The sequence below is a fragment of the Macrobrachium rosenbergii genome, chromosome 2 (genome assembly GCF_040412425.1).
Source record: "Macrobrachium rosenbergii isolate ZJJX-2024 chromosome 2, ASM4041242v1, whole genome shotgun sequence".
Taxonomy (NCBI): domain Eukaryota; kingdom Metazoa; phylum Arthropoda; class Malacostraca; order Decapoda; family Palaemonidae; genus Macrobrachium; species Macrobrachium rosenbergii.
The window spans coordinates 659,702-682,637 of record NC_089742.1 but is presented as its reverse complement, the minus strand read 5'-3'; the positions used below and the strand labels follow the sequence as shown (position 1 = coordinate 682,637).

Here is a 22,936-nt window from a genome sequence, read left to right as displayed (position 1 = left end):
TTGTTCTTAAATGCGACATTAATACCAAAATTCTTAGAAGATGAGGATATCTTTCATACTATTATTATAAGGCAGAACAAGCAAATTTTTGTGTTGTAAGGTTCTTTCTGGTTTTGATACATTGTCTTTTTTGCCGCTTCAAATGCACTGTTTAATACACTATCAGGATATTTAAATTTTTTGCCTGCATTCCTAATCTTATCTATTTCATCATCAATATATTCAGGCTACATACCTGTAATGCTCTTAAAAACATAGATGAAAACACTGACTTTTTAACCTTATTGCCTTGTCCAGAATAGAAATGCACATAGGAAGAAATATTAGTGGGTTTTCTATACACACTATATTTAAACCCACTACTATTTCTTCGTATGAGGACATCCAGAAACGGTAAGCACCCATCATTTTCCATTTCCATCGTGAATTTAATTGATGGTACTAATTGATTTAACTTAGCAAAAAAGTTTTTACATCTTGGTTCCCTGGCCATACACAAATTATGTCGTCAACATACCTAAACCATGTTACATTACGTGGGATTATGTTGTTTAATATCTTCTTTTTCAAAAATTCCATATATAAGTTACTTAACACTTGGGATAGAGGGTTTCCCATTGCCATACCAAAATTTTGTGAGTAAAATTTACCATTAAATTCAAATTTACAATCTTTTACACATAATTTAATCAGTTCAATTAAGTACTTTTAGAAAATGGGATATCCAGCTGTGTGTTCTCTAACAATTCAGATAAAAACGCCATCAGATCATCTATTGGCACCTTTGTGAATAGTGATACAACATCAAAACTTACAAGCCTGGATTCACTATTAATCTCTACACTATTTAGTTTATTTATCAGGTCCACATTATTCTTGATATTTGCATTTGAGATGGTACCTACTAATGGGTTGAGAATATCTACTAAAGTACTTCGCTAACTTATATGATGCGGAACCAACTGAACTGATAATTGGCCTGGCAGGAAAGTTTGCTTTGTGAGTTTTTATTGTACCATACATGCATGGTAGCGATGGAGAGGTCACACACAACTTCTTTATAAGGCTTTCGTTACCTTTAACAGGTTTTCACTTTCTTATTGAAACCACTATTCACATTGTCTATCGGGTTCTTATTTAATTCTTTATATGTATTATCATCACCTAAAAGATTTTGCATTTTTCTATATATTCACTTTATTTAAAATTACAAGGGCGCCTGATTTATCTGCTTTTTGTCATGTGTATATTTTTATCTTTTTCAGTTCATTAATAGCAACCATAAATCTTTTGGGGACGTTTTGTGGTGTCTGATTTTTCATACTTCCATAAATCACTCCCTTAACCATGTTCACTTCTTCATTCGTTAAATCACTATATTTTCCAAATTACACAGTCCTTTAGTTATTTCCACCTGTTCCTTCCCGCCAGGAGATAAAGCAAAGTTTAAACCGTAGCCCTAAGGCACTAGTTACATTTCTATCCAGCTGTTTGTTTGATAAGTTGACACATTCATGATTGGCGTTGTTGGTCCAGGGCTTCTTTCAATCAACAGTTTCATTTTATATCGTGTTTCCGTTTCAGTTTCCGATACATGATTCCTCATCTTCACATGACAATATTCACGAGGAATCTCTCAATCCGGTGGTATTGAAGGCTTCAAAATGTCGTCTTTTCCTCGTGAGATCTTCAAATTGAAACCTTTTGAAGATTCACGAGAAAAAACGACATTTTGAAGTTGATGAGAGATTCCCTCCGTGAATATGTGAAGATGTTGTATTTCGGAAATCGAAACGGAAACACGATAATAAAATGAAACTGTTGATTGAAAGAAGCCCCTTTGGACCAACAACGCCAATCATGAATGTGTCGTCAACTTATCAAACAAACAGCTGGATAGAAATGTAACGAGTGCCTTAGGCTACGGTTTAAACTTTGCTTTATCCTGGCGAACAGTGTGGGAAATCTAAAGGACTGTGTAATTTGGAAAAATATAGTGATTTAACACTAGAATGCCCGATGGAGTCATTTTGACTCCTTGCCACCATTCAAAGTGCTCTCGACTCGGTTCTTTCTTATATTTCACTGAATCCTTCCATGACTTTTAATGATTTGAGTGTATTACATCATGCAGCTGTAGAAGAATAGGTTGGATTACTTTAGACATTAATTTTTTAGTTTTTTTAATGGATGCCCAAGGGAGTCATTTTGACTCCTTTCAGCGGGACTCAAGTAAAAAATGTAAGTCTCGTTTTCTAATCATTTTTACATTACGTATTCAAGACTCTAATATAATGGTTGTTTCATTAGAGGCCTACAGATTTCTTCCTTCCAGATTTCCTAATTTTTTCCGAGTCATTTTCCTCACGATTCAAGCAAATTTCCAACGTGCAGCATTCAAGTAACATCATACTTGAACATTCCATTATCCTTGTATGCATACAGGTATTGGTTAGCTGTAGATAAGGAGAGTAAATATCTGGTGAATGGTTTTCCTTACGTAAGGAAAGAAGAGCATCGTCCTACAGGAGAGAGGGTTGCGGATTATGTGGTCATGCAATTAATGGAGAACTAGTTGAACAAAGGGAGAAATGTCACAACAGACAACTATTTTACATCTGTCAACTTAGCCAAGCAACTAAAGAAAAAGGGAACCAGTATAATAGGGACTATGAATAAAAACAGAAGAGAAGTGAATGTCACAGTGAAAACCATGAAAGACAAGTTGTACTCAACTAAGATTTACAAGTCTGATGATATGACTCTAACAGTTTATCAAGGAAAAACTAAAAAAAATGTTGTTGTTCTTAGCACTCTCCATCAAGAAGTTGCTCTAGCCAATAATGCAAAGAAGACACCAGGAACAGTCAAATGTTACAACGATACTAAACATGGAGTTGACATTTTGGGCCAAATGGCTCGAAAGTATTCAGTGAGAACAAGCACAAGGCGGTGGCCTGTACATTCTTTTCAAAACACCTTGGACCTGGCAGCAATAAATGCATGGGTTATTTATAAGGAAGTGACAAATGAAAAAATTACCAGGAAAGAGTTCCTTGAACAATTGTCAGAGGAATTAGCAGAGGTAAATATACAGTCAAGAAAGAAATTAGATGAGAAGGGAAATAATCAAGGAAACGGAGAAAACAATGACCAAAGAGGAGACCTAAAGAAGTACTGCCAAGTGAAGACTCATTGTAAGAAGAATCGCACTACTGGTAGTTGCACGAAATGTAAAAAATCCTTATGTGGTACTTGTACTGCAGAAGTCATGCGCATGTGTAAAAGATGTGATATTGTGACAAAGACTCAAATTGTAATTCATTTAGTTGCACACTGTACGATTACTAGGCTACCTATTTTTCTTTATTTCTAAGATCTCTTTAGTTTCTTCATGTTTGCAAAAATTGGAATACAAAGTACATTCCCAAAATTATTTAAAAAAAAAAAGTTATACTAGCCTAATCAACCGCTTATGATTTTTACCTGGGACCAATGACATGAGAATTATTATGCAATAAAATTACACTGTTTGTATACATGATAATAGCGAATGTAAAAAATTAAAATACAATTAAGATATTTCAATAAATATTAAAAAATATATAGGGGTCAAAATGACTTTGACTAGGAATTCAAATACACCACTAAATTTAAGCATCCTTAATTATAACAAAAGAACATTATAAGCAATAATATTACATTGTTTGTATACAAAACTGTAAAGAACGTGAGAAATAATAATAAAATGCAAAATATTTCAGGAAATAACTATAAAAAACATAGGAGTCAAAATGACTTCCTTTGGGCATTCAGGCACAAATCTGGGTCTAGTGTTGAATGAAGAAGTGAACATGGTTAAGGGTGATTTATGGAAGTATGAAAAAATCAGACACCACAAACGTCCCCAAAAGATTTATGGTTGCTATTAATGAACTGAAAAAAAGATAAAAATATACACATGACAAAAGCAGATAAATCAGGCGCCCTTGTAATTTTAAATAAAAGTGAATATATAGAAAAATGCAAAATCTTTTAGGTGATGATAATACATATAAAGAATTAAATAACAACCCGATAGACAATGTGAATAGTGGTTTCAATAAGAAAGTGAAAAACCTGTTAAAAGGTAACGAAAGCCTTATAAAGAAGTTGTGTGTGACCTCTCCATCGCTACCATACATGTATGGTACAATAAAAACTCACAAAGCAAACTTTCCTGCCAGGCCAATTATCAGTTCAGTTGGTTCCGCATCATATAAGTTAGCGAAGAACTTAGTAGATATTCTCAACCCATTAGTAGGTACCATCTCAAATGCAAATATCAAGAATAATGTGGACCTGATAAATAAACTAAATAGTGTAGAGATTAATAGTGAATCCAGGCTTGTAAGTTTTGATGTTGTATCACTATTCACAAAGGTGCCAATAGATGATCTGATGGCGTTTTTATCTGAATTGTTAGAGAACACAGCTGGATATCCATTTTCTAAAAGTACTTTAATTGAACTGATTAAATTATGTGTAAAAGATTGTAAATTTGAATTTAATGGTAAATTTTACTCACAAAATTTTGGTATGGCAATGGGAAACCCTCTATCCCCAGTGTTAAGTAACTTATATATGGAATTTTTGAAAGAAGATATTAAACAACATAATCCCACGTAATGTAACATGGTTTAGGTATGTTGACGACATAATTTGTATATGGCCAGGGAACCAAGATGTAAAAAACTTTTTTGCTAAGTTAAATCAATTAGTACCATCAATTAAATTCACGATGGAAATGGAAAATGATGGGTGCTTACCGTTTCTGGATGTCCTCATACGAAGAAATAGTAGTGGGTTTAAATATAGTGTGTATAGAAAACCCACTAATATTTCTTCCTATGTGCATTTCTATTCTGGACAAAGCAATAAGGTTAAAAAGTCAGTGTTTTCATCTATGTTTTTAAGAGCATTACGGGTATGTAGCCCTGAATATATTGATGAAATAGATAAGATTAGGAATGCAGGCAAAAAATTGAAATATCCTGATAATGTATTAAACAGTGCATTTGAAGGGCAAAAAAGACAATGTATCAAAAAACCAGAAAGAACCTTACAACACAAAAAATTTGTTTGTTCTGCCTTATAATAATAGTATGAAAGATATCCTCATCTTCTTAAGAATTTTGGTGTTAATGTCGCATTTAAGAACAATACAACAATGAAAATGTACTTATCAAGAACTCCCAGACAATATTACAGGGTGTGTATATAAAATTCCGTGTAAGTCTTGTGACAACTTTTATATTGGCCAAACCGGGAAAGCACTGGAAAAAAGAATTGAACAACATAAGAAATGTGTGAGATATGCACAAGGAACAGTGGTATATTTGTACATGTTAGTGAGAACAATCATGCTATCAACTGGGAAGGGGGCAAAAGGATTGTATATTCTAATAATGCACTGGAAAGGAACATCATTGAATCTAGCTTCATAAAAGAAAGTTACAACCATAATATGAATATCAGTCCAAGGGATGTATAAACTTGATCCTTTAATATCAAAAAGAAATTTGTAAATTGTTTAAACTTTAAGGTAGGCAGTAGAGATATGAAAATAGGATTATCATATTTGTAAACACAGTACGAGGGTAGTAATGTTAATGAGTTTCCAACCCATCCTCCATGACACCTGTCAGGTGTGGATCTGAGGTGGGGTATGGTCTGTTTATCAGCAATGTCCCCTGAGAGTCTATTGTGATTTTTAGCCAAATGAGTTTAAAGGCCCTCCTACCTCGACACCGGCCTGAGTGGGGATATGGAGCCTCAACGGTTGTGTATGTTCGTCAGTACTGTTCTTGTAGTATATATATTTGTGACTTCCTCACACTCTGTATCAGTCCTTCGTCAATGGCTTGGAATAAAGTCGAAACCGGTCAGACCTACACACCCGTTTCTTATTTTTCACCTAATGGTAATGTGTGATAAATGAATCACGTACAAAGTGATAATAATCATATATAATATATATATATATATATATATATATATATATATATATATATATATATATATATATATATATATATATATATATATATATATATATATATATATATATATATATATATATATATATGTATATATATATATATATATATATATATATATATGTATATATATATGTATATATATATATATATATATATATATATATATATATATATATATATATATATATATATATATATATATATTATATATATATATATATATATATATATATATATATATATATATATATACATATATATATATATATATATATATATATATATATATATATATATATATATATATATATATAGATATATATAGTATATATATATATATATATATATATATATATATATATATATATATATATATATATATATACATATATATTTATATGTATATATATGCATATATATATATATATATATATATATATATATATATATATATATATATATATATATATATATATATATATATATATATATATATATATATATATATATATATATATATATATATATATTGTCACGTTCATATAGCCGTGGTGGGTAAGGGATGGCCCTATGAATGATCAGGACAACAGCAATATTGAATTTCAAAGGGGCTATGCTCCGGTGAACAGAAAAGTGTGTAATAGTGACTATACTTAAAATACCACAAAGTCAAAGATTGAGGTAAACTTGGATGTCCACTCAAAAACATAATTCACTAGAAAATCAGAAGATGTAAATATTTACAGGGGCTAGCAATGGAGCCCTGTGGCACAAACAAACTGTGTTAGACAATCACAATCATCAAACTAATTGCCACAGAAAAGTAAATCTAAGCTAAATCACTATGCATTCATTAGGCTAGTATAAGCATAATTATGGGGGAGGATCCTTAGAACATATGGGATGAAAAATATTAGGTGAGGTTTGGATTGCACTGGGCCCAAGGATATCTTGATCTGGTATGGCACCTATGAGATTTGCAGATGAATGGCACCATTGATACAGGAATGATCACACAACAGGCACTCGATACACAGATCTGCAAAAGCAGGTATATTGTAATACACAATAGGGGATGAAATGACACTTTATTTTGGAATTTGTAAGGAAGCTATAAAACGCAATTTGCACTGAGTTTAACATTTGAGAATAGTTACAGATTTATGTTAACACTAGCATTCTAATGCAAAGTTATTCACAATATCAGTGTACTTATCACTTGCGTTGCTTAAGGAGAAAAAGAAAATGTAGCATGAAACTGGGAGAACAGAACAAATGAAATCAAAGATTTAACTGGTGAGGCCAATCTAACTTCTGATCACATTGCCTTTTAGTCCCTGGACAAGACTTGAAGGACATCAGAGCCAGGTTCCCGCAGAAGGGCATCAATGGGATTGTGTTGCATACTATCTCCCACTAGAAGAAATAAACTGGAGTTCAAAGGGCACTGGGTCTACAAGGGCATCAGCACATAGTAGGGAGGTGGCAGAAATCACCACCTTCAGAGTGACAGCGTTAGTGAAAAGTTCAGGGAGAGTTTGTGCATGGTCCCGATAAGGTTAGATTTCTGGCAGAATGGCACCCGAAGTCAGGCCAATTACGACAGGGGACAAGTCAACAGAACGGTACGGTTGATCGACAATGCTCTTGACTGACTGACTTATTGAACCGAACTGAACTATTGCAGAGTCATTTTAACTGCTCTTCGACTGATGGTGAGGACTTCATCAAGGTGGGTTTTATACCACTCCAGCATCAGGGATGGTCATATTTTGACAGCCCCTTCTTAATCTAACCACAGGGGCAGCAAACTGCTAATCCAGCCAGGTACCTAAATGGTCATTGATCAATCGGCCAGTAAGGAGGGTCAAACAATAGGGGAACAGTGAAAAGGGAAATGGGAGGTGACAGAGGTCTTATAGAGAAGGATAAAAAGGAAACTGACAGGGGACTGTTCCTATTATACTGGAGGTTCTGAAGCCTTCAAAGGATTGGTTTAATGTTCGAAAGAGGTGCACTAACTGCCCTCTTGGATGGAGATTTTAATTGCATTCAAGAGATTTTCCCTGCATTGGGTTTTGAACTCGAAAGAATCAATTTTCAAAGTTGGTTGGACAGGACATTAAAAAGACATTGGTGCAGGTGGGTAAGGACCTACGGAGGGGTCAAGGAATGGTGCAAGAAAAAGTTGTGGCATGCTTCCCAAAAGTCATTTTCTTTCTTTGGTAGTTTTTACTAAATCCAAATAACATTATATCCAAATGTAAAGAGAAAAAGTAGAAACTAAATGTGCTCAAGGAATATTTGTGACAACAATATATATATATATATATATATGTATATATATAATATAATATATATATATATATATGTAATAATATATATATATATATATATATATGTATATATATATATATATATATATATATAAATATATATATATATATATATATATATATATATATATATATATATATATATATATATATATATATATATATATATATATATATATATATATATATATGTAATAATATATATATATATATAAATAAAGGATATATATATATATATAGACTTTTAACTTTTATTCCAAAATATATATATCTTTGGGTACTGAACATAGTTAAATAGAATAACATATATATATATATAGCAATATATATATATATATATACATATATATATATATAAAATATATATATATATATATATATATATATATATGTATATGTATATATATATATATATATATATATATATATATATATATATATATATATATATATATATATATACATAAAATAATCTCACGTGAAAATAAAGGAATTGGTACCAAGACTTTCAGAACTGCATTCAAAAGTCATCTTCAGGGTGCTGACAGAGTTAAGAGAATAACACATATAAAGAAAGCAATATGAGTCTACAGATAGCAATAAATATGTCAACAAGCTATTTAAGTATGTAATAAACATTCTTCAAAAAACAAAAAACATACTTATTTGAATCATATATTATTAAATACCAGTACAAAATTATCTGTTTGTAAAATCTAACAGCTTGTTTTACTCTTGCATCCTTAGAATAAAGCTTTTTAACAATTCGTCCATCTTAAAAACACCTTCGCTCAGAATTCATATTACGGAAGGAACTAATGAGGCATCCTTCGACCAACAATCTGTCATGCAACGAAGAACTCTTAAAAACAACTGTAGCTGAATTCCAATCTATTGGGTGTTCAAAGTCTCTTACGTGACAAAAAATGGTAAGTTAGTGGTTGCAACCGTACATTATATTTATGCTGTATGACTCTCTTACTTAGTTCCTTACCAATTGTCCAATAAAAGATGAATTAAGTTGAGCAATCAATTTTGTACACCCATCCTACCGGCATTTCTGGTTTTAAAATATTAGATTCTTGATAGACGGAGTTATTACTAAAAGCAACATTTATTTTCAGTTTATTTCAGGCTACGTACAATCGATAAAAATTCACATCGGTATGGTAAAACTAAAATATTTTTCAATGTCATAATTACTTGATCTTTCATGACTATAAAATGTTTTTGCACTTTAGGCAACCATCGATAAAATTCTGAGATAACATAGATGTTTCTGAATTTCCTCTGCTAAACATTCAGGATCAATTCTGTGCTCTAAAAACATCTGAGAAGACTGATCGTTTTATCTTAGGGTTGATGGCTGGAAAAGTTGTGAATGGCATTGCACTGTTGGATACCACATTATGGTTGAGTTTAAATCCGTTGTCAGTTTCTCCTGTTTGACGTGTCAAAAATGGTAAGGTTTTATTTTGTTCTGCTTCCAACGAACTTTATGGATGAACCCCAGGCCATTCAAAATTTCTAAAGCCCTGCGTGGTCCAATCGAGCCACCGGCATATTATGTCGTCGACGTATCTGTTTCACTTTGACATGGTACAGATACGTCGACGACGTAATATGTTGTCTAACACTCGTGTCATGTTTGATTGCTTTCTCCCAATACGGCCCTGTGTAGGGTGAGTTCTCACGGCGAAAGCAATGGGAGCGGTGGCACTGATCATGTTGGCAGCGTGCCTGGAGCGCGACTGCATGTTTGGGCATGCAGGATACCCTGAGAAAAATGTCCGTAAAGCTCCACAATTCGGCAGGGCCTTGTGGTAGGTTGATCTCCCGGCAGTGATGGTGTGCTGGGAAGATGGGGTGGAATTAGGCGGAGAGGAAGACTGATGGTTGTTGGTAGGCTGTCGAGAGTTGTTGCCTTGTTGGTTGCTATCTTTGTAGCGGCACTCTGCTTCAGCATGGCCATACTTTTTACAGATGGGGCACGGAGGTTTGTTAGGTGGTCCGTTCCGTGAGCGATTGAAACCTGAGAGGTGTCTGGGTGGCACTATTTTGCGTTGCAAGGTGCTGTGGGAGGGATTGTACGTCTCCCAGGCATCAGCTAAGCGGCAGGCTTCCTTGAGAGTAGCTGGCTGCTTATCACTAAGATACACAGCCAGAGGCCCGGGCGCACACTGGAAGAGGTCCTCCAGCATGGTCCGGTTGAACAAATCCTCGAAGGTGTCGCACCGCGCCAGGCTCAAGCCATCGGGTCCCAGCAGGTCTCGTACAGGCCAGTCTGTCCAGGACCAGCTGACATTCTTGAATCATACCTAGAATCGTTGTCTCCACCTCTCAGGGGTTATTTCATACGCCTTAGCGACGGCCTCACGGACAGCCGCCATGTCCCCTCGTTGATCTCTTTCTAGGGTTCGGTGGGCAGCCTTAGCCTTCCTGTCCAGGTTCTTGGTAAGCAGTAAGACCCTCTCAGCCAGGCTGATGTCATAGGTCTCAAAGGAATTCGATCTCTTGAGCCATTGTTCATTTCGTCTTCAATTATTTTCCCACAAAGGTTGACTGTCGACAGAGAGAGTATTAAGTGCAGATAAATTGGGGCTAGAGGCTTGTTGTGCTGCTAAAGCTTCTGTACTTTCCTTCTTGGCTCTCTCCAACTCAGGCTCCCTGTCCTTGAGGGCTAGTTCATGGTGCCTTCTTCTTTCTTCTCTTTCTTATTCTTCTCTCCGCTGCTCAGCTTCTTGCTGCCTTCTCCACTCCTCTCGTTCTTCTTCATACTTTCTCTTCTCAGCAATCTGTTCCTTTACAAGAAACCTTTGAAGGGCCTGGCCGAAGGCTGTCCTCCTTCCTATATTCCTAAAATATTGGTGCTCCTCGATTTGACATGTTGCTGGAAGTGCTGAGTGAGAGTTAACTGGGTGTTCCTGGAGGAAAGGTTTTGTGACAATGAGGAAGTGTCCTTAGATTATTGGCACTTCAGTGAGTGGCACCTTTAAATGAGGTAGCACTGTGGATGAGTGTGCCGTGCGAAGGTCACACTAGGAAAGCGTTCTGAAGAAAGTCTAAGTCCTTATGGGCAGATGCACTGTTAATGGGGTGTTCCTGAAGGAGCCGCAGTCCTTATGGGCGGAAACACCGGTTGTATGGCACTCTGTTTCTTCAATACAGGTGCAATGGCTTATAAGAGGTTAATTTGGTTGGGTGGCACTGTAGTGCCGATGCGCTCCGTGGAGCAATGCTAAAGTCAGTGCATGAATTGGCACTGAAGGTGAGGTACTCGGCCTGAGCAGAAGGTAAGTAGGGAGTAAAAGGTAACTGAAAGACTCCAGCAGTAAGGGAAAAGAAAAGGAAAGCGGAAGGAGACAGATAAGTACTTCCCGGTGAGTGGGTGTAGCAGTGCTGCTGATTAGTGGCACTGAAGAAATGGAAACTGGATGTGACACGAGTGGGTGGCTAGTTATAAGAACTAGAGGGCGCTGCCTGACACGAGGACAGGTAGGATACGCGATTTGCATTCAATATGTGGTGTAGCACTTGCTTCAAAGGTGTTTCTGGGGGCGCAGGGTTGTTTTTAAGTAATAACTGGCTTGTTTTCAAATTTTTGTAGGCAAGTCTAAGATAAGATATACCCACTCATGCACTCCAGTTGAACGATGCGTAACGAGATGGATGTACGTGCGCTCTATAGCGTACGATAAATTATCTGGGCTGAAAGCACTTGGAAGGAAAAAGCTGTTATGCGATTATTAAGCTAGCATAAGTGCTCATAAACTTCACTCACTGTGTATAGGATAAAATTTTACTGGGTAATGAATTTTAGAAATTCCAGCGTAAGTATCTGTAGAAGAATTCTTGAGTATTTTCTCTTATGATTTGTGAAGTTGGTTCCCAAGTAAATAGATTATGTCGGTCCGTGTTAAGGTGAGAGAGAATACGCGAGAAAAAAAAATCTTTCTCTTTTTCTTGGTGGCGTTGTGTAATGGAGACGTACTTGTTATGAAATTTTAGTTAAGTGATTTTCCTTTATGCTCAAGAAAAAAGATAAAGTATTTTGCGGAGATACATTACGTTAAAGCTTCTTTGCAATGAGCCTTAGTATTTATGTAATTTCTGTCTAGCACTCATCAAGAGCCATGGTATGAGTAAGCAAGGTTTTCAAATTGTTTCAAAGAGTTTCCCGGGTTATGTTAAGGCACACAGGGAGGAAGGCTCGTTGTGGGACTACTGCGCTCATGGAAACAGCTGGTCATGTAGGGAATGGAAATGAAATTGAAAGGAAAACGCTCCTTCTTCAATAATTCGGGTTTTGGATGAAAAGATGAATCTTTTAACGTTAAACCATCAACAATGTCTTTACTTCACTTTACTTTTAATACGCTTGGAAATGTTTTTATTTCTCTGACACTGGGACGATTGACGCATGTGCCGATTTGAGCAGACGTTTTTCACTCACCGTGTAAATGCCAGATGCCACTACACGGTTTCCTGTAAGCTACTGGTTATTTCAAAATTTATCACTGACCAAGAAATTGTACACTTTCTTTGCCATAAATATTCCGAAATAAACTCTTAACTACTGGTTCTAGCTTACACATGCAAAATTCCCTAACTACAAACTCCTTAATTCCCAAGTGGCAACCTCACCTGTCCCTACACTTTTGGAAGTTTTGTGGGTGGACACTTGGCACCTACCTATCTGTTTCCTTCAACATAAAACCCAATGCACGTTCTCCTGTGTTTTACGTAAATCCTAACAGCAAAAGTTTCGTTTCTTTAACAGAATGTTGATATCACACTTCTCTTATTTCCTCAATGTTAAAACATGCAAATACCCTTTTTTACCGACAGTCTCTGCTCCAGTTGCTTCAGTGCCCTTTGAATAATGAAATTATTACCGTGAAATTAAAATGATTGATTATGTATTCCTGATTTTTCCTAGTCTGAAAGCAATAAGCGAGGCTAATTAGTGCTAATGCACGACTAGATCTGGCATGATGTCGTCACTGTCATAAACTAGGGATCTTGGTTGGGGAGAGAATTGAAACAAATTTTAACATGGTACTGCCAAACAACCAAGTGAGCCCAGGTTATGAACAACAGATAAGGTATTTGAAAACTTACCTTAGATTTTCTCTGGATTTACACTTAAATGATTAAGGTCGCCATTTGGAATTAGACTTCTTTTACAATTTAAAGGGTTTGTTACAGAATTAAGCAATCAAGCAAGGGAACGAAACAGAATGCAAATGGTAACCAATGGGCAGGCTCATTAATTATATACAGTGAGCAATAATGCGGTAATTGGCAAGCAAGCAGATAATTAGAAGGGGCCAATGTACAGTATAATTATTCCTTTTATAATAATAAGTTGGTTAGGCCAAAATTCCATTAAAAGGTTCTCAGTTAACTATGCTGTGAAGGATTGAACTCCAGGATGGGGAAATTAATTCATATAAAATTCGGCGGGCCACAGCAGACTTCAGTAATCGGACTGCGACAGGGAATGGTTTCAGAATTAGAATGGCAGTCAGGCTTATCAGACACAGTTTGCAATGGAGCAGATGATATCTCCCCTGTAAGAGAGGTTCTGGATTAGAATGGCTGCACACACTGAGAGAAATGGAATCTCCCTATAAAATGTTACACTGCACGTTTAAATATTAACCACTACGTAGCCCAGCAGATAATGATAAGGAATCATGTAATCACAGTCTTTGAATATTAATGGATTTGGGCCCAGGGACACTGCACACATGCTCGCAATCACACAAAGAGAAAACTTCAACACTTGTATTACTTAGACTAATTTGCCCTTAAGTTGCACTGGGGAAGGGATAGCTGGATGTTTATCACTGGATCTTTTACTGGAATCCAAGGCATATTATGGGGTGAGATACGGGAGGCCGAAGCAGGACTCTTAACAAAGGAAAATTGTTTTGTGGAGGAAGGAGTTAAAGTTTAAAGGAATGGGAAATTTAAGGGGTTGAAGGAGAAGGGAAAGGGCTGACTTACTGACTATTTGCAATGTACGAACCTGGACTAACAAATTGTGGGCGCCTACAATCGATCGGCCATTCGTCAGAAATACATCAGCTCGCTGAAGGGGATGGGCGCTAGACGTGCGCTCCAGACGGAGACGAGGAAGCTTCTGACCTCTTTCAAAACAGCAGCGTCTTGCCAGGCCCTCATCTTGGGTCGACATTTCCTGCAGACAAGTCAGGCAACCAGCAACGAAAACAGAGGGAAAGTGTCCTTAAATGTTAAGTACTTAAAGATTAAGGTCCTACCTGGCCACTAGCCTAATAAGCATAACCTTCCCAAACACTAACTACTCACATCACGCGATGGGGGGTGAAGAAGTCCCATTGTTCCCGATTGAGGGGGGGAAGGGAGGCCTATTCGCTACCTACTGGTGCTAACAGCTTCGATCTGGTTCAAACTCTGTCTGTTTTTTCCTATCGTCGCCTGCACTTCAAAATTAAATATGCGCTGGGGTCTACATGAGGAGGGATATCCTTGATTATATATATATATATATATATATATATATATATATATATATATATATATATATATATATATATATATATATATATATACATACATACATACATACACACACATATATATATAATATATATATCTAACTCTTCTTTTCCTGTTGAGACATATGTATATATATATATATATATATATATATATATATATATATATATATATATATATATATATATATATATATATATATATATATATGCTGCTATATATGTCTCAAGGAGAAGAAACACAGTTAGAACCACCATTGTATTTGCGACATGTTTCGTTGCTTTTTCATAACATTTTCAAGCCTAAAAGAGACATTACAGTATTTTAATAGTTAAAAGATTATACAATCATTATTAGTGACAAGTGAGTAAGGCAACATCAATAGAGATAACTGATAAAAATCTTCAAAAATTATTTACAATATAAAGCACTTAGTGGGTAAAAGAGAAATTGAACAGTTTATATTATAAATGAATTATTAAATAATTTATATTAAAAGGAAGGGATGAGATAAATTGTCTGGTTTTCTAAAAAATATTTCGATCGACTACAGAGGTTCTCAATATTGAGTCTTCATTAAGAGCACAAAGAACACTAAAATTACAATCCTCTACATTCCTCTATATGCTGTAAAATCGGTGATCTGGTTGGCTTGGAGAAACGCCATAATGTTCGGAAGATCTTGTCCGGACTGACCTCTTTGACTGGCCAATATAGGTGGCGCTACAGGCGTCACACTTGTAAATATAGGTGATGCCAGACAAAAGGTCTGAAGGTAGTTTATCCTTATGGTTTAACAACGCTTGAACAGTACGGTTGTTGGTAAATATTAACTTGGGTTTAATGTGGGGAAAGCTATACTTAAGGTGGCCATACACGTTCAAAAAAAGCATCAAAATTTTGCATAAAAATTTTGACGTGTAACTTTGATACAAAATTTTGATGCATAATTGCCCACACACGTTTAGGCGTTTTTCCCATCAAAATTCAGTATCGTCAAAATCTTCGACATGGATGCATCAGTGGCCATAGCACTAGTGTTGGCATTGGACTCTGATAAACCTCCTGGTAAACGTCGGAAATGGTCAAAAGACTGGTTTTTAAAACGGGAAACCTACGGACACGTCAACCTCCTCCAAGAATTACGTGTTAACGAACCAGAGGACTTCCGTAACTTCCTTCGAATGGATGCACCATCGTTCGATGAGTTACTCGGCCTTGTCGAGCCATTGATAAGGAAAGACACCGTCATGCGTCCATCCATATCACCAAGTGAACGCTTGTCCATCACACTCAGGTACCTGGCGTCTGGAAATTCCTTTGAAGACTTGAAATTTCTGACAGCAAGATCTCCGCAAGCGATTGGAAAGTTGGTTATTGATACCTGCGAGGCCATCATCCTTTGTCTGAAGCGTCAGCCAACTAATAAAGGTAAGTAAGGTCGTAAATAACTTAAAAGCATGTACTGTTTGTGAAACTTTATTATTATACCAAAGCAATGAAAATGAAAATCAACTGAGAACACGTACTATCTGTTAAACTTGTACATGAACAAGATATATCAATCTTGACAGTCCAACACTTGTAAGCGTCAATCGGTAGGACTGAAGTTACCAAAATACTCGGACAGGTTGCTTCCGATATTAGGGGATTCAGTTGCCACTTGCCACTTGCGAGAAATGTCCGCCCTGGTAATTGTTCATGAAAGAAGGTGCAGAGTCAGACTGAACTTGGTAGTGACCAACAGAGACACATGGGGTACTGCATCGACTGCTGGATGGGGTTGTGGTATTGCCATTGATTTGCACCGAATTTCTGTGCAGCGTGCCGCATCGAGCTTCAAACAATATGTCGTTTATGGCTTTCTTCGCAAACAGCTCTTGTGTGGCATCCAAACATTTCAGTTCATGCGCCCATGTCTTTGCTTGGCTCAGGTACCGGTCCTCCGGCTCAGTTAACCGTGCTTTTGCCAATGACAGGAGTTCCGCTTTCTCGGCTTCCGTGACTGGCTTGCGTTTTCTGCCGAGAGATACGGACGGACTGGAGGATGGCTGCTTCTTCGGCATGGTCAGTGGGCGTGTAATCGCTGGAAGTGACCCCTCACAGTTCTCGCTTTCTCTTTCTTTAGTACCATCTCCTGAGTCATCTCCATCCTGGAACAGAATAAAAAAAAAATTAAAATAGAAAAAATTACTCTTGCAAGTACAAATCCACACCTCATAGCCACCCTATCATATAACGTTTTTCTACACTTTGTCCTTCTGTGACCTTGACCTTTGGCCTCATGACCTGAATTTACAGACATTTCCAGAACTTCCCAAGTCCTACCACTGTGTAAAGTTTGAACTTGATTGGCTCAATATTTCTTGAGTTATGCCGCGAACAGACATCCAGACAGACACCCAGACATACAGAGACGACAAAAACATTATCCACGCCACGACTATCGTCGGCGTGGGTGATAACTAATTAAGTGCATACTCAGGATATACATGCAGGACCAACTAGTATAAATATTTTGACCAAGTCTCACTTGGTCCAAAATTTCATAATAGTTGGTCCAAAAATTGGACTTTTTTTGAAGAAACTTATTTGATTTTAGGAAAAAATGCAGGATTTCATGAATTTTTGGACTAACTTGGGCAAAAAATTTGTGGAGTTGGTCAAAATATTTTTTTGATATCACACTTTTTTTAAAAAATATAAATTTTATTTTTAAAAATTAAATAATTTATTAAAAAACGCGCAATTTTATGAATTTTTGGACCGACTGATTACCAAATTTGTGACCGACTGACAGCTATCCAACCAACATTGGGGGTAACCCCCCCATGAGACCATCCCTGACCTCTCCCACCCAAAATCCCTAATTCCCAACGTATCCCCCAAAAATTATTAAAATTCAGTTTCATTTGCTTAAACGCCATTTGGTAGTGAAATCACAATTATTGTCAGTTTTCAGTAACAACCCTTAATTTCTTTTTCAGATGCCAAAAATACCAGAAGAATGGATTATGACGAGTGACGCCTTCAAGTCGGCCTGGCATTTTCCTAACTGTTTAGGTGCTATAGACGGAAAGCACATCCCGATAAAAAAACCAGTCAAGTCTGGATCATTCTACTTCAACTATAAAAAGTTCTTCAGCATCATACTCATGGGTGTCATCAATGCTAATTATGAATTCATTATGGCAGACGTAGGCGTAAATGGGCGCGTTTCCGATGGAGGAGTAATATCTGTAACTGAATTCGGCCGATGCCTTGAAGAAGCCGCTTTGAACCTCCCAGAACCAGAGCCCATCGTTCATAACGGAAGAAACATGCCGTACGTTTTCGTCGCTGATGATGCCTTTGCAATGTCAGAAAATCTTCTGAAACCGTACGGAGGCAAGTTAGATCATGACCAGCGAGTGTTCAATTATCGCTTGAGCAGGGCGAGGCGCGTATCAGAAAATGCTTTTGGTATACTTGTCATAGGTTTGGTGTAATTCGAAACACTATACAGCTGGAACCTGAAAAAGCCACGACGATAACGCTAGCATGCTGTTATCTGCACAATTTCCTCCGCAAGAAATCAAAACGCTACTTGAGGGGTGGAAATGTGGACTGGGAAGATGCAAATTACAATGTACAACCGGGGGACTGGCGAGAAGGTCAACATCAGCTGGAAGGTCTGGAGATGTGTAGAAGTAGACACATTGGAGAAGTAGTACGCGGTGTGCGAGATTCTTACCGCCAATACTTCTGCAGAGAAGGACGTGTTCCTTGGCAAGATGCCAAAATTGCGTAATGATTTCGTGCAAACAGAATTGTACGGACTGACTCTGGCCAGCTAGTGCGTGCTCGATACGCTGGACTCTCACAAATTCAGGGAACGCAAAATGAAGTCGCCGGCCAGACCGTATGCATTTATTTAATATAGTTTTTCTATTATAATTATAGGTTATCTACAATAAGGGTTTTCTTTATCGATGTATCGGTTATCGAGGTGATTAGTAAGTAGTTATACTTAGCAAAAATATAAATAGTCTAAACACATGATTTATCAACAATACTTTATTAAATATAGTGTAAATATATTGTGGTTTTTTTCCCCTTTCCAAACAGTGTAATATTGGTGTGTAAAAGATAAGGTAACTGTAAAAAATGGGATTTTACCACACTAAAAATAATTATCATCCCAAATATAAACACACTCGATAGCCTAGTCAATATTGTGTTAAATTATTGCATTTGCTAAATTTATACATTGGATATTTACGCTTCATATAATCTATACTACTTCACGTGAGAGTGTAAAATTTTGCATAAATTAACATAATATCTTTCATGATATTAGCTGCATTGGCAAATATGAACTTTGACATCTCTAAAAATTAGGCTAAAAGATATCATTTCACTGAAGAAAATATGTTGTGTTAGTAAATGTTTGCAATATTACTAGAATAAGTCCTAGTGTCCAAAGAAAACATATCATAAGCTAACCCTGAATTGTTCCTTGTTTATCGCTTGTGTCGTTATCATCGCTATTGGACAAGGTGCTTCTCGACTTGGCAGGAGTCTCCTGGTCTCTCAAGAACATCATAGCCTCCATGAACCACGCCCATGCCTCGCACAGGTCTTCAGTTCCGGCACCTGATTTGCCACTTTTGTCCATTTTCAAAGTTCATTGCGAAAATTTGTTCTGGGTATTTATTTTCTTGAATCTTCTAATGTGGCGGAAGTAAAATGCTCACGATATTTCTGCAGTAGAATGTCATAGGCTTCGGCTCTGCTTAGCACGATTGCTATAATCATCGACTTAATTCTCCACAAGGCCAGCGAGGTCTGATACACTCCTAAAACTTCAATCAAGAGAGATTTCTTTTCGGCCTCCTTCTTCACGAAGTTTGATCAAAATTTTGACGGGGCCACACGCATCAAGAAATTTGACGGTCGTCAAAAAAAAATATCAAACGGATTTGATCAATCAAAATTTTGCTTCAAATCTTTTTTTGACATCAAAACGTCCTACACACACTCAAATTTTGCATAAAAATTTTGATATCAAAAAATTTTGATCTGCAAAATTTTATTCTTTTGAACATGTATGGGGCCCTTTAAACATTTTTAGTTGTCTTGCAACGTATTTTAGAACATGGATCCCTTACATATGGTAATTTAAAATACATAGTCAGTTTATCAACCCTTGGTATATCTATTTTGCTACTTATACCAAGAGATTTATTTAGGAACTTTGTTTATTTCTTTATATATTATGTTACTAGGATAAGCATTATTTTTGAAATAGTTTAAAAGAAATTTTACTTTTGAGTCAAATGACTGCCAGGAGCTGCAAAGAGAATATGCTTTATGTATTAAAGTATTATGCTATTTATTTTAAAGTTAAAGAATGTTGCCCTTTGATGATTCCAAGACCGGTAAGTGGACTTTCTGAATACTAAGACATAAAAAGTGACTTACTGTTGACGGTAGTTTTGGTAATGCTTGCATCTAAAAAGTTAAGAATATTGTTTTCTTCACGTTCCACGGTAAACTGAATACAAGGGTGTTTACTATTTAAGTAATCATGGAACTGCTGGACGTGACTCAGATGCCTGAAAACCAAAAATATGTCGTCAACATACCTGTGATAAATGATTGGTTTAAACTCTAGGGGACAATCATCAAGCCATCTTTTTTCATGAAAACACAGAAATATGTTGGCCATTGGGCTGAAAGTGGAGATCTCATGGCGAAACCTTCAAATTGTTTGTATTGCAAATTATTGAGTAAAAAGTAGTTATGCATAAGTTAAGAATTGCTTTTAATGACATTCTTTGAAATATTTCTCACTTGTTCACTGTTACTGTAAATAGAGTTTAAAACTATATCGACTGTTTCTTTGATAGGAACGTTTGTGAATAGGGAGATAACGTCAAAGCATGCTAGCACTGCACCTTCGAATTATTTCATAGGAACTGATGATGTTCTTGAACTCATACGTGTTTTCAATGTATACTGATTTTCTGTCAATGGTTGTAGAAAACTGATTTGAGAAATTTCAGTGGTTATAGGATGAGTGCTTTAAGGCAGACAGAATAGGTCTTAATCGTATTTCATTTTCCATTTTTATGAATTTTTGGTAGCCCGTACAATATTGATGGTGAAGACCCACTTACAAACAACTCGTTATGTTCTTTTTCATTAATCGAAACATTTTTTCTGAGCTTTCTTAATTGGTAATTGATCTTGTCTTCTGTATTCAAACTTCGTAGCATTTGACTTTATATATATATATATATATATATATATATATATATATATATATATATATATATATATATATATATATATATATATATATAAACATTTCAGAAAATACAGTAACTGTATTACTGTGTTATATAGATGTGATGAAGGGAGTTAGCTGTGAGATGGAACTGGGGCAACCCGTCACTTACCCAGAATGTTTGTATTCCAGTACTTCGTTACATCTGCAGTTAATTTGATGAACACACTTGATGTTGGCTATGTCATATGACCGAGCTAGGCCATGTGTACATGAGTTCGTACGTTGAAATCAGTTACGTGTCTAATTCTGCCCAAAGAAATTAGTTCGATCGTTCATTAAGCGGAGCTAGAGCGAGGTCGTCGAACATTATCTTTGAGTGTAGCAATCTCTTAGAATTGATAGGAAAATAAGGTACAGTTCAGACTCTTCGTTTTTCTGTGTGAAGTGTGAACTTATGTTTTTTACCATGTTTCAAGACATTTTTGAACTTGTGTGGGAAGTGGACGTAGCCTTTTACCATTTCAATATTCTATTTTATTGTGTTCTATTTTTCCAGTATATACTCATGCATTTTAGACTTTTCATTATTATGTTTTACTTGCATATTTTGGGAGAGTATTATTTGTGTAATTCCTTTGACAGATGTTGGTGGTGGTGGTGTGGTGAGAACATGTGAGGGACATGATGTTATCATGTTGGTGTGATCATAGAGAATACATTTGCAAAACCCTTGCAATGTATCTAATTTCTTATGTGGTAGACTTTTTGAGACTAGACTTTACAATGTCTAAGATAGAGTATGTGAGTTTTTGAATTTGCAGGCTATTTGAGTGCAGCAAGATAGTGCATATTTCATGAGAATCGTTCAGATAGTGAAACAAGCATGAAATTTTGCACAAGTGCTCTTTAAAGTTCCTCTATCAGAAAAGGGCGCTGGCCACATAAAATTTAATATGGCGGCCAAATTCCAAGATGGCGGCCAGTATCATTGAATTTTGGCTAATTTTTTCACTAGAGTAGCATGTGTTGCTTCTAGCAATATGAGTAAAGCTCTTCCATACTATTTCTTGTGAATATTATGTTTCTGTAGCTTCCCAGTACAGTTTACCTTTAAATATGGGGGCTATATGGCTGCAGAAAGGTAGAAACAATAATTATAATGAGAAATAATGCCCGTTCAACAATTATGGATTTTAAGCATGGATCTTGGTTCTGTGGTTTTAGATCCTAATGAGGCCATCTCTTTCGAATAACTCATCAGTTTGAAGGAAAATTAATAAATGTAAAGAGTGTATGTCTGCACACAACCAGGGCACACTGGTGACATCACTGCTGTGTAACTCAGCATGGGGTTCAGTGCCAACTAATCCAGCACTAATCACAGTCTTAGACTAGTAGTTGTAGTATAGTTTAGTTTAGTGTCCCAAATGCTTTCTAACAGCCCCAGACCAGCTATAGTTAGATAGCCGCACCTGAATAGACAGGATGTGCCAGCGCGGGAGAGCCGAGCCAAGGGTATGGGGGCTGTACATGATGGTTCATGTACTTACCCGGATGGTGTACAGATCACACGGGACTTCAATGGCACTGGATGAATGATCGGGCTAGGTGTAGGGAGACCGAACCTAGTTGAATCCCATACAGGAATGTGTGCTTTGTTTAAGGTGGTAAAATATTGAGCAGTAGAAAAACAAACTGGAGTTTGTGTTGTCTTTGTCAGAAGGACAAAGAGGTGAGCA

At 36.2% G+C, this 22,936-nt stretch overlaps 1 protein-coding gene across 1 annotated transcript; it reads left to right on the top strand.

Annotated features, from left to right (window-relative positions):
- The first annotated feature begins 17,937 nt into the window (after positions 1–17,937).
- On the top strand, positions 17,938–18,411 carry LOC136849306 (uncharacterized). The gene has a single exon (XM_067122652.1). The coding sequence runs from the start codon at positions 17,938–17,940 to the stop codon at positions 18,409–18,411; it is 474 nt and encodes a 157-aa protein (XP_066978753.1).
- The last annotated feature ends 4,525 nt before the right edge of the window (positions 18,412–22,936 follow it).